General features: G+C 50.1%; 1 protein-coding gene across 10 annotated transcripts in view; it reads right to left on the bottom strand.

Moving 5' to 3' along the window:
• Positions 1-13,564, bottom strand: part of CRACDL (CRACD like) — a 129,059-nt gene that overhangs the window by 20,071 nt on the left and 95,424 nt on the right. For all 10 annotated transcript variants that reach the window (XM_086328023.1, XM_086328027.1, XM_086328025.1 and 7 more), the window contains 3 exons: positions 8,780-8,915; positions 8,287-8,451; positions 2,350-2,577 (listed from right to left, as the gene is read on the bottom strand). In XM_086328023.1, coding sequence (XP_086184149.1) covers positions 2,350-2,577; positions 8,287-8,451; positions 8,780-8,915 — 529 coding nt within the window. The remainder of the gene's footprint in view (positions 1-2,349; positions 2,578-8,286; positions 8,452-8,779; positions 8,916-13,564) is intronic.

The raw sequence follows: 13,564 nt of genomic DNA, 5'->3' as shown, positions 1-13,564 counted from the left end.
AAGACCTAAGTCAAGTTCAAAAGTAAAGAAAGAGGAAGAGCTCTGCCCAGGGGACAGTAAGAGAGGATGATGCATTTCCACCCGGAGTACGAGCTGGGCTTCCTGCTGCCAAGTCCTGGCCAGGCAGTGGCTGGCCACACACACACCCTTCCAGGGCAAAAGACATCCCCATGGGAAGGAAGCTCAGACCTGGGCCAGAGGGATCTGGCTCTGCCCTTGTCCTGTGGCCGCACTCAGCATGCGGGAAGGCAGATTGGAGTCACTGGGTCTTGCAAGTCCCAGTGGCACTGAGCCTTTAACTGGAGAGACACTGCACACAGAAACATTTGCCCAAACACCTAGGCCCCCCCCCCCAGTTTGCAGGGGAGACAGGACAGGACATTAGCCTGAGGGTAACATGGCCTCCTTTCTGCAGCGTTATTTCTCTCAGAATTCAATCCTGCTGGCGTCAGTTTAAAAAGCACCTTCCACAATTAAAGAATGTGAAAATCCTACATTACTTCATGTAAACATTTAGATGAGGAACAAAACTTACTGTATGACTTGGGGCAAATTATAACATCTCTGAGCTCATCACTATTCCTTTTATTTAAAGTCTAGATGGTTGGAACAGGGATTTCCCCAGATGTGGGTGTTAACCATGATTCTGAAGCAGTGACTGGGAGGGAAAATCCTACATTGATGTTTCTCCTTTCCAGGTTGATTAGATGTAGTATTGATTGACGGAGAAGGCAACGGCACCCCACTCCAGTACTCTTGCCTGGAGAATCCCAGGGACAGAGGAGCCTGGTGGGCTGCCATCTATGGGGTTGCACAGAGTCAGACACGACTGAAGTGACTTAGCAGTAGCAGCAGCAGTCTGTAAACCAATTATATCAAGTCTAGAATTTTGGTTCTGGAACATAAATTATAAACCACTTCCATAATATAATAAGCAAGAGACAGGGAGAAAAAAAAAGGAAAGTGCCTTCCACATGCCCAGAGGAAAAGCCACTCTCTCCAGGGCGTCCCTGAAATCTGAGAAAGCCTACCCATTGCCTCCAGCTGAAGTGTCCAGCTTGCCCTGGTACCTTATCAACACCTCATGGTCTTGTCTTGAGGGAAGGAGGAGGGGATGTCCGTCTCTGAGTATCCCTTCCTTAGCCCTGTCATTCTGGGTGGCCAGGCTGGCCCCACACCCTGCTTCTCAGCTCCTCTGGGGAGGGGGTGTGGCAGCGGTGAGCGGGACACTTGTCCTGTGAACCTGATGCACTGCACGAGTGCGCTCTCAGCTCCCACGGGGACCAGCTGATGCCCGCCCTGGGCAGCATGTCCTTACAGGGCACCACCCCTCTGCCTCTAGGTGGATCCTTGCCCCAGGCAGTGTCCATTCTAGTTGCTCAGCTTCTTCCCGGTCGTTCACTCACACACGTTTGATCATTCATTCAGGCACTCCACTAACATCCACGGGGATGGCATCTCTGTGACTAGTGTTCTCTGGGGCTAGAAGCACAGTCTTCTCACAGAAAGTGACAAAGTGCTAGTCGCTCAGTCATGCCTGACTCTTTGTGACCCCGTGGACTGAAGCCTGCCAGGCTCCTCTGTCCATGGCATTCATGAGTCATGCATGTCATGGCATTCAGAGTTGTCCATGGCATTCTCCAGGCAAGAATACTAGAGTGGGTTGCCATTTCCTTCTCTAGGGGATCTCCCTGACCCAGGGATTGAATCCAGGTCTTCTGCATTGCAGGCAGATTCTTTACCGTCTCAACCACCAGCGAAACCCAAGTGCCTCCATTTACAAAGGTCACATCTGTGTGTGGGCAGTGCCATGGAGAAAGTGCCCACAGTGATGGGTGGTGGGCTGCTTTCCACAGGATGCTCAGGGGGAGCTTCATAGGGAGGACCTAGGAGCCCATCCTCCCAAGGGCTGAACAGGGGGTTTCCCAAGCAGGGGATACAACAGCAGGTCCTAAGGCCTGGGATGGGAGACAGCCTGGTGAGCTCCAAAAGAAGAAAGGAAGTCAAAACATGTTCGGTGAGAACAGGAGGAGGTAAGCAGGCAGGGCCTGGTTGTGCCAGGCCTGCAGTGTGGACATCACACTGAAGGCAGTGGGAAGGGGGGGCCCCATGGCTCACAGCAGGCTCTTGGCACGTGTTGTAGAATGAATGACCGAACAAATAAGTAACTGTTTTTGTTGGGAGGGGCGTTGAAACCCCAAGCACTCCCAGCTTCTGGAGTCTGGTCATGGTCCCACAGATCATAGGTCCCACAGGGGTAGGTGGTGGTTCAGAGGATGGGGACCCTGCAAGGAAGGAGCAGGGTGTCTGGGTGCTTGGGGCCTGCCCACCCTGCCTCTGCCCGGTTACCGAAGACAGCCGCCTCATCTTGCTGGACCGCTGGTTGCGGGGCTTGACGAGGAGCTTGTGCTTGGCTGCAGAGTTGTCCAGGCAGGAGGAGAACTCTGGGGGGTAATCGAAGTCAGCCACGGGCACCATGCTGCTGTCCGAGGTCCTAGGGGAGGTGGAAGTTTCGCTCGCTTGCCTGGAGAAGAGCTGGTCCGGAGACTGCGGCCGGGACGAGGAAACCACACAGACCTTCAGGGGACAAGGAGCAGACAGGCCAAGCATCAGCCTCTTGACAGCCAGCAAACAGCACAGCCAGCACATATGCCTCCCCTTTCATCATGTTCATCTCTGGGCTCGGAGTTGGAAATGGGGCGTCAACCCTGCAGGCCCATCACTCATTTCCAAGAACCCAAGTCTGAGGTGCTCCATGACTGGGTAACTCTGCCTTCGCCCGCCCACAGCAGCTGCACAGGTGCTTCAGACAAGGAACTTTCTCCCATGAAACTGACCAGCCCAATTCCTCCGAGGGTGGGGTCAGGCTTGGCCCCATCTCTGAAAATCATGGGGAAGGCCCAGGGGTGTGAAAAAAGAGAAAGAATACTCCAGTATTCTTGCCTGGAGAATCCCATGGACAGGGGCTCCTGGCGAGCTACAGTCCATGGAGTTGCACAGAGTCAGACATGACTAAGCAACTAACGCTTCTAACACTAGGTAACTTCATGTTTAATTTTTTTCAGGAACCATCATACTGATTTCCATAGCGGCTACACTATTTTATATTTCTACTAATACTGCACAAGGGTATCAATGTCTGTATTCTCTCCACCCACACTTGTTATTTTCTGGTTTTTTTTTTAATAATAGAGTAGCTGTCATAATGGGTGTGAGGTGGTGCAATGTTTACATTTTAATTCAAGATCATAAGTTTATGCACCTCAATATGATTTAGTCAATGGTCTTTTCAGGAATGAGGCAGCAACACGACGATGCAGATGGCCAGCGGCCTGTTAACATAATTATCTCCTATTATCTAATGCCTTGAAATTAAAAGATGCCTGCTCCTTGGAAGAAAAGCTATGACCAACCTAGACAGCATATTAAAAAGCAGAGACATTACTTTGCCTACAAAAGTCTGTCTAGCCAAAACTATGGTTTTTCCAATAGTCATGTATGGATGTGAGAGTTGGACTATAAAGAAAGCTGAATGCCAAAGAATTGTTGCTTTTGAACTGTGGTGTTGGAGAAGACTCTTGAGGGTCCCTTGGACTGCAGATCCAACAGTCCATCCTAAAGGAGATCAGTCCTGGGTGTTCACTGGAAGGACTGATGCTGAAGCTCCAATACTTTGGCCACCTGATGTGAAGAACTGACTAATTGGAAAAGACCCTGATGCTGGGAAAGATTGAAGGTGGGAGGAGAAGGGGACAACAGAGGATGAGATGGTTGGATGGCATCACCAACTTGATGGACATGAGTTTGAGTAAGCTCCGGGAGTTGGTGATAGACACGGAAGCCTGGTGTGCTGCAGTCCATGGAGTCACAAAGGGTTGGACACGACTGAGTGACTGAACTAAACTGATCTGATGCAAGTACAAAGTTTATCCCTGTCGAGTGGGAGAAGACAATTACTAAAATGAGGGGGTGGGACTTTCCTGGAAGGCCAGCGGTTTAAGACTCCAAGTTTCCACTGCAGGAGGCACGGGTTCAATCCCTGGTCGAGGAACTAAGATCCCACATGCTGTGCAGCCAAAAATTAAAAAAACAAAAACAAAACTATTTGTAAACATAAATAAAACAAGGAGGAGAGGAATCTAAGTGAACATAATCTCTTTGAGTTCTGTGGTTTTATTGATTCGAGTTCTTATGGGAATAAAATAGGAAAAAAATTTTTAAATGAACCATAGAACTCGTGGCCCTGTCTCCCTCTGTGCCCGTGGCTTCGACTCCCACCCAATCGCTGATGACTCGGGAAGTCACCTGCGACTGGACAGGTGATGTCTTCCCCAGGTAGTTCTCCTTAAAGTCACAGCAGGATGAGTCCATGTCACTCTGAGTCCATGTCAGAACCCTTTGCCCTTGTCTGGAGGGACAGTGATATCCACACTTGCTGAGATTTGGGTTTTCTTTCTTACTGTCTGGGACTCAAGAGAGCAAACAAGACGAACTGCTCTGCACATAGGGTGACTCCACGAGTGAGAATGATCCCCAGCGACAACGTGGGCCGGGCTCACCCCTCTGTAAACCTCAAGGACCAACATTCCCTGCCTGCTCTTCATGGGGCTCCCCTGAGTGTGCACCGTCCGAGCAGATGGTCCACCCTGGCTCTGAGGCGGGCGTCTGGGAAGGAGCTGAACATCTCTAACCCTGAACTTGGGCCTCTGTCCCCGAAAACCCACCTGCTGGCCATCACGGCTCGTCTTCCTGAAAGGGAACTGGGCCATCGCCTCTGTCTGAGCTGTCGTTCTGAGAGTCCTTGGGGCCCCTTCCTGATCAAGGAGAATCAAGCTCTGTCTCTGATCAGTGAGGCAACTACGTGAGCTGGGCTGAGATCTGGGAGAGGAGGAGAAGCTGACTCGTCTTTTTATCTGCGGGCTGGCAGCTTCTGGAGCTCACGTTTACATTGCTTGCTCCCAATCCCCCAGTTTTCCTGGAATCTGTGCTTCTGGATGATTCTGGAAGTGGAGCATTTAATAAGAGTCTAACAAGTTGCTCTTTGTTGGGGGACTGTGGATCAAAGAGCCCTGAGGAAGTAGCCTGGGGTTCAGAGGCTTCTTTGGGGTGACCCTGGGTGACAGCTGCTTCACCCTGACCGTCCTCAAAAAGAGGGGCCCTGACACTGAGGAGGGGGTGGAGTGTGGCGCACGGGGAATGGGTCCCCGCACAGGTAGGCACAGAGCTGCCTGAGTCCACTCCATCCTTCTCCAGGTCCCAGAGGCGACGGGTCCGGGCCGCGGCCTCGTGGGCAGTGATGGCTGTGCCGCCTTTTGCCGGCAGAGCTGTGCCCTCTCCCTTGCTCTCTTCCTCATCACCCAGAGCAAATGAGACCTGCCAGTCTGCCACCCTTGACCCCTTGTTTCTTACTTAATGGCAGGAAACCTAGTCAGGGACCTCTAAGGTGTAATTTTACCTTAAACATGACCAAGCAAACATCATCCGTTGTTACCTCACATGGTAAAGCAATTTAAAAATTTAAAAATATTCCCATATATTTTCTGAAAACCCATTCACCAGGAAATGTTATCTTGGCAGTGTCACCAAATACATTTTACTGAAGACCTTTTTTTCATAATAATCTTCACTAAGTTTCTCTGTTGAGCAAGTGGGCCTGTGTGAGGTGTCACAACAGGAAAAGATCAAACAGCCCACAGTCCCATCCTTTGGGGGTTTATGGTTCCATTATATCAAATGCTGTGTGTTGTTTCCCCCTCTTGGTCGACTCACTGGGCCCTAAAAACTTTCAGGGCACAAAATATGGTCATTGCATCTTCAAAACCACAGTAATAAATATTTTATTTTTTTTAAGTCTTAAAGACTCAAATTTTGGTTACTGATGATGCCTATTACCTATTATTATTACCTAATGCCTATTATGAATGGGTCCTATTACCCAATTAAAAAAAAAAAAGAACGTCACTACAAAAGGAGAGATGTTGAGGACAAGGTCAGCCTTGCCTGCACGAATGGCTCCTAGTCAGCTGACTATGGAATTTGTGCATCATGGCACTTTATGGGTTTGAGGCTGGGTTCACACTTGAATCCTTAACAGATTTAGAAGCTACCAACTCTCCTATACTGTCTGTCCCAGCTAACTGTCCCAGCTAAATGCAGAGAACCATGTTGCTGGGAAAGTCAGAGAATCATGGGATGGAGTGGAGGTGAGTCAGTCTATAGTGGTTCACGTTCCCCCACCACATGGTACAAACACAAAATCACACCCATTCCTGAGGCTCTGCTAACAAAGATGCCAAGATATGTGTGTTACCTGGTGATGACGCCTTACACGGCCATCAGCCTGTCACCTTTCCCCTGCACCTAAGGAGTGTAGGGTGGGCTTGGAGTCCAGGAAATGGGCCACACTTTCCTCCGTGTCTTCTCTGCTTTCTCGTCCAGCTGGGAAAGCAGGTGTGGGTGGCCCACTGCCCTCTGACCTGCTCGTGGAGCAAGCAGGGCAGAATTCTGGAAGGAGTCATTCTCTGGCCTGCTATGTGGGAACCCCTGCCTTGGGTGTGTTCATACTCAGCTACACCACAGCCCTTCTTCTGCCTTCTGAGAACCAACAGCCACACCCAAGTCAGGTAAATACTCCTTTTCCTGCTTTTGAACTCTGGTGCTGGAGAAGACTCTTGAGAGACCCTTGGACTGCTAGGAGATCAAACCAATCAATCTTAAAGGAAATCAACCCTGAATATTCATAGGAAGCACTGATGCTGAACTTGCAGCTCCAAAACTTTGGCCACCTGATGTGAAGAACCGACTCATTGGAAAAGACCCTGATGCTGGGAAAGACTCAAGGCAGGAAGAGAAGGGGATGACAGAGGATGAACTGGATGGCATCATCAACTCAATGGACATGAGTCTAAGCAAACTCTGGGAGATAGTGGAAGATAGGGAAGCCTGGCATGCTGCAGTCCATGGGGTTGCAAAGAGTCAACACGATTGAGTGACTGAACAATAACAATCTGCCTTTGCAGGGGAACTTCTGAGCTTCCCAGCTGAACTAACTGCTGAAGCTATTTCAGAGCAGCACAGAATCTGCAGAACTCCACCAAGGATGGCCCTTGACCAGGGCACTAGACCCTCCGTGGGTACACAGTGCAGGGGTGTGGCTCTAGATAATGGACTGTAGCACTGATAATTCCAACGCCACCCACCCCACCAGGAGGCTTGTCTACAAGGGGAAATGATCGTCTGTTTGGTCATTCATGCATTCATGTAACACCAGTGACATATATTTCATCATTCAGCCCACCCTATGGACTCAGGTGGGGGCAGTGAGAGCTATGCTGTTAAGGAAAAAAGGCTCAGTTCTTCCTCCTCGATTTCAAAGTGGATGGGGGGCTTCTGGGATCAGTTCCGCACCTTATGGGGTCAGAGACACCTCTCCTCCTTGTCAAACTTTCCCTGTTGCCCTGTCCACCAGCGCCACATCTCACATTTCTAGCCCTAAACCAACAAGGTCTCAGAGTCCCAAACGCAGGTGCAGGAGCCTAGACTAAATCAGATGTGTTACCACTCCCTGCTTGTGCTCAGTCACTCAGTCGTGTCCAACTCTTCGTGACCTCACGGACTGCAGCCTGCCAGGCTCCTCTGTCCATGGGATTTCCCAGGAAAGAACACCAGAGTGGGTTGCCATATCCTCTTTCAGGGGCTCTTTCAGATCCAGGGGTCAAACTCACGTCTCCTGCATTGGCAGGCGGATTCTTTACCACTGAGCCACCTGGGAAGCTCCCTTCTCCCTCCAGCCAAATATCATGATGACAGAAAGCAGACTCAAACTCTTTCCCTTTTTTAAATGGGATACCTGGTCTGGTCATCTGCTCAGACAGGAAAAATGAGATTGACTGCATCAGATCTATAACCACCAAGGAAAATGTTCCCCAAACCGTATCCCTGAATGAGACCTGAAATTCTGCTCAAAGAATGAAAATAAATACAGCCCAAGGATGGACAGTGGGTTCCAGTGAGCTGGCTGGAATCCCTCCGGGCGCACTGAGCAGGAGTCATCATGGGAATCTCAGAGGAACACACACAGGAGCCACCGGAGCCCCGATGGCCCTGTGTGCAGGTAGGGGGAGGAGAGAGAGGGAGAGGGGGAGGAGGGGGAGAAAGAAGGGGAGGAGGGAGAGAGAGAGGGGGAGGAGGGGGAGAGAGAGGGGGAGGAGAGGGAGGGAGAGGGGGAGGAGGGGGAGGGAGAGGGGGAGGAAAGGGAGGGAGCCGGGGGGCGCAGGTTGCGCTTGCCTTTATGGTAGTGCCGGAACCAATGTCATGAAGCAGGGACATCTCGGGGGGGCTCCTGGGCAGACCATCGTCCTCAGAGCTCATGCCGGCATCATCTCCCCGCTTGGTTGGAAGGCTCCCGGGAGGAGGAGGCGGCCCCATTTTCACATTACACTGTATTTTTAACTAGATTGGAATAAAGAACATTTGCTGTAGTTTTCATCAGTGACTTTTCTCCCCAAATTCCCCTGCTGTAATTCATTCACTCCGGAGGTATTTTTAACATCCTTGCCCAGGCTGGGGAGCTAAATAAACTCAGTGTCTGCCACCAGTTCTCCCTGTCATCTTGAAAGTGAGTGGTTACAAATGAAGGAGACATGGCCCATTTGTAACTAACTGGGCGAGTCTTGGGAGAACTGTGACGTGCATTCGATTAGGCTTTAAAATACATCAAGGAAAAGCAGGAATCATTTTAAGACTTCCCAATGCATATCTGCTGCCCAGAAAAGTTTACCTGCAGAGCTTTAATCCGGTCACACACGTTTTCTTGGGAAAACACCCGCACCGGCCGAGGAGGGTCCTGCCCCGATTCGGGGATGAAAATACTGTCGTGGGAGAGGGCCCGGCTTCCCAGTGCACCCCTTGAGTCCCTAGAAAGAAAGAGGCACTGCGACTCTGGGTTTGGGCTCGGGATGAACCTACGGGTAGGAGGGTAAGGGCGCACCCTCCATCAACCGTCCAGCCGCATTCATTATAACTGCTCTGACTCAGCTCATTCCATCAAATACCACGGTCAACTGTTAGAAGCTCTGTAGAGCTAGGAATTTTCCTGACATATCTGAAGGTGGTGTGAATTCTTTTCATTAAGGGGAAAACCGAGGTCTGATGAGGTGAGAGGTCCAGAACAGCAGGCCTGCAGAGAGGAAGGGCTGGCAGGGGGCCTGGGCTGGCTGGTGGGCTGTGGAGTGGGCTGTGCTGCACACCCGGAGAGGGCCAGGTCGTCCCCTGTGGGCGAGCATGCACTCCCTTGCGGGGCTGGGAGAATGTCTGCACAGGAGAATGAGGGCCTGCTGGACAGAGGCATCCTCACCATGTGGTCCAGGACACACACAACCACGAATTTGAAATGAGGGTGGCGGGCTTCCCAGGTGGCTCAGTGGTAAAGGATCCGCCCCCCAATGCAGGAGACGCGGGTTCAGTCCCTGGGTCAGGAAGATAGCCTGGAGAAGGGAATGGCATTCCAGTTTCTTGCCTGGAAAATCCCAAGGACAGAGGAGCCTGGCGGGTTAGAGCTCACGGGGTTTCAAAGAGTCAGACATGACTGGGTGACTAACAACAAAAGGACAGATCAGGAAGACCCTGCATGTCTCGCAGCAACTAAGCCCCTGTGCCACCACTCCTGAGCAGCAACTCCTGAGCCCAAGAGCCCCGGAGCCCATGCTCTGCAGCAAGAGAAGCCACCGCGGTGAGAAGCCGAGTGCCGCAACTCGAGAGGCACCCCTGACCCCGGCCCCCCGCTCACTCCACACAACTAGAGTAAAAGCCCGGGCAGCAAGGAAGACCTAGCACAGCCAAAAATAAATAAATAAATAATTTATGAAACGAAACTGCCAAGTGCAAAGCCACGCCCCCTCTCACTACTGATGATACTAGTGCGACTCGGCCAGCGTGTAGATGGCAGGCCCTTTGGGCGTCATCGGCGCAGCCGCTTCCCCGTCCCCAAGCTCTGGGCTCCAATTGGGAAAGGAACCCACAGGATGTTCACAAAACGTCCTAAGAGGCTGTGGCAGTTAGTGTCAGATGTTCTAGTGGCACTGGCAACCTGAACAATAGGTGGAAGGAGGTGACTCAGACAAGACGAAGAAGGAAGGAAAGCCCGGCCCGCAGACACTGCCATCTTCAGCACCAGCTCCCCCCAGCCCGCCCTGGGCATCCTGTTCCCTGGGAGACCCTGGGGACTTCTGGGTGTGCCCGTGCTCCCCACAGACCTAACTGTGCTGGTTAGTGATGTGAGACGCCTGGGCCCTGGGGCCCTTGCTGCAGAGCTGCGATGCTTGCACCCGGGCACACCTCTTCGAGAGCAACAAAACACGAGGAAATGGTACGGGACTGAAAACAACTGCATGCACGCACAGCTGGGGCAATCTGGACAGGAGAGACGAAGAGACCAGAAAACCCGACTGCTACTTTTGAAGACAGGGGAGCAAAAGCAGGGGGCCGCGCATGTCCCTCGCACACAGCACCACCTACTGCTACTGCTGCTGCTAAGTCGCTTCAGTCGTGTCCGACTCTGTGCGACCCCAGAGACGGCAGCCCACCAGGCTCCCCCATCCCTGGGATTCTCCAGGCAAGAACACTGGAGTGGGTTGCCATTTCCTTCTCCAATGCAAGAAAGTGAAAAGTGAAAGTGAAGCCGCTTAGTCATGTCCGACTCTTAGTGACCCCATGGACTGCAGCCCACCAGGCTCCTCCGTCCATGGGATTTTCCAGGCAAGAGTACTGGAGTGGGGTGCCATTGCCTTCTCTGACAGCACCACCTAAGGGGTGGGCAAACCACCTAAGCCACCCCTGTAGCCCGACCCCTGGACATACCTCTATCCTTACCCCATATAAGGAACAAGTTCACCCCTTCTCAAGGAGCCAGCAAGCAAGAGAAATTACTGCTTGTTTACATTTCCCCCTGTTTTAGCAGGGGCCCACGTAAAGCCTTGCCTGAATTTCTTCTCTGGCCTCTATTTCTATGGATTGTGCTAAGTTGCTCAGTCATATCCAACTCTTTGCGACCCTATGGACTGTAGCCCACCAGGCTCCTCTGTCCATGGGATTTCCCAGGCAAGCAGACTGGAGTGGGTTGCTGTTTCCTTCTCGAAGGGATCTTCCCAACCCAGGGACTGAACCTGCATCCCCTGCGTCTCCTGCATTGGCAGCCGGATTCTTTACCACTAGCCCACCTGGGAAGCCCATTTCTATTGCTTATGGAGGCCAAGAGCCCTGGTCAGTAACACTTGCAGCCACCACAGTAAGTGTGTAAGTGCGGAACCTGAAGTTCTCAAGTGTCCTCACATGTCTGGGAGAGAGTGAGGCCCAGCGAAGAACCAGGAGGGCCCCTCTGCCAACAACTCTTGTCACAAGGCCACATGCGCACCTGGGGCTCCCTCCCACAGTGGGCAGCCTGTGGCCATGCCCTCTGGAAACCATAATCACCGCCCAAACACCTCCACTCTGCGTGTAACTAGAATCGAGACAGTGTGGAAAAGACACACTGTGAAGACACAAAATGCCCTGTGCTCGAGGCCACTGACGACAGCAGCATTTACAAATGCAAGAGGCTGGAGACAGACCCATGTCCCCCAGCAGGTGCACGTCATGTAACAGATAACAGAGGCTCTGCAGGCGACCAAGGCGTGAGGAGCATCCTTGGGTACAGGCGACATCAGAGCCTACTAAGTGAAAAATAAACATGGTTTATGGTGGGTTAGCTCTGAGTGGGAAAGGGGTATGAACATATATGAACATATGTGTGTTTGTGTATATTTTTAAAAAGGTTTTTTGTTTTTGTTTTTTTTAATATCTTGGCTGCACTGGGCAGCATGTGGGATCTTAGTTCCCTGACCAGGGATTGAACGTGCACCCCCTATATTGGAAGCATGGAGTTTCAACCACTGGACCTCCAGGAAAGTTACCATGTATATTTTTTAAAAAATAAAAAATGGAGGATAAGGAACAAATGAATTAAAATAGCCTCCTTGAAGGGGGAGGACAGAACAAGATGGGCAGACAGGGTGCCACGGTATTCACTTACAATTACAATTTTGTCCTTGAAACTATGTAAGCATTTGGCATAGTTAAAAGACAAAACCAAACAAAAAGGGAAATCAATTGGTCTCTAAAACCAGAAAACAAACAAGTCTAATTTTATATCAGGTTGTGGGCATAACCACACAGAGAAAAGAATGATTTCAAGAGACTTTAGCTTGATATCCAAGCGACTTTTGACACTACATCCGTAATAGGATACGTTCTAAGACCAAAAAGCACAAAGACAGCAAATTGTAGTTCTTATATTAGTAGCAATGTTGATTAAAAAAAAACAATACAGAGCGATCTTTATAGTATGTAATCTCTGTGTGGGGAAGGGAGTAATAAATTTATTATATTATACGATGAAGAAAACAATTTTGTCAGTCTCATTAAGAACCAAGATATCCAGTATTAGAGAAAAATGAATTCAAACAAAGAATTAAGGAAGTAAAATTTTTGTACAATTAAATCTGAACAGGAAATATCAGTGAATTAATGATTTATTTTTCTCTCTTAAAAAAAATATTCCCTAGCTATACCTACTGGAAAGGCTCAGAAGCAATGATAGCTGACTAGTCAATCCTAAAGGAAATCAACCCTGAATATTCATTGGAAGGACTGATGCTGAAGATGAAGCTCCAATACTTTGGCCACCTGATGTGAAGAGCCAACTCACTGGAAAAGACCCTGGTTCTGGGAAACATTGAGGGCAGGAGGAGAAGGGGGCAACAGAGGATGAGATGGCATCACCAACTCAATGAACATGAGTTTGAGCAAACTCCGGGAGATGGTGAAGGACAGGGAAGTCTGATGTGCTGCAGTCCATGGGGTCACAGAGCTGGACGTGACTGAGTGACTGAACAACAACTAGCAATCATCACCACTGGTGGGCAAACTGTGGTCTCTAAAAACCACTGCACGCTAAAGGAACCTATGAAGAAATGGCTGATTACAGGTCTAGGGCAGGAAATGTGCAAAATAATCTAAAATTTCTCAACAGGCAAGAAAGAAAAGAACCCTTCAGAAACAAATGGAATGTCAAAACATCAAAAGAACAAGGAACTAATCTGAAGTGACCCTCAGTAGCATAAGGTGGGACAATGTGAGCATAAAAATAAATAAGGATTGGGACTTCCCTGGTGATTCAGTGTAATTCTAAGTTTAATATTAGTAATTGGTAGTCTTACATTGGGCTTCCCTGGTAGCTCAGCTGGTAAAGAATCTGCCTGCAATTCAGGAGACCTGGGTTCGATCCCTGGGTTGGGAAGATCTGCTGGAGGAGGACATGGCAACCCACTCTAGTATTCTTGCCTGGAGAGTTTCCATGGACAGAGGAGCCTGGATTGACTGGTTGGATCTCCTTGCAGTCCAAGGACTCTCAAGAGTCTTCTCCAACACCATAGTTCAAAAGCATAAATTCTTCAGCGCTCAGCTTTATAGTCCAACTCTCACATCCATACATGACTACTGGAAAAATCATAGCTTTGACTAGATGGAC

This window comes from Bos grunniens, chromosome 11 (genome assembly GCF_055505025.1).
Source record: "Bos grunniens cultivar Pamir isolate PY7600 chromosome 11, Bosgru_T2T1.0, whole genome shotgun sequence".
NCBI lineage: Eukaryota > Metazoa > Chordata > Mammalia > Artiodactyla > Bovidae > Bos > Bos grunniens.
This window is presented reverse-complemented; position numbering and strand designations above follow the sequence as displayed.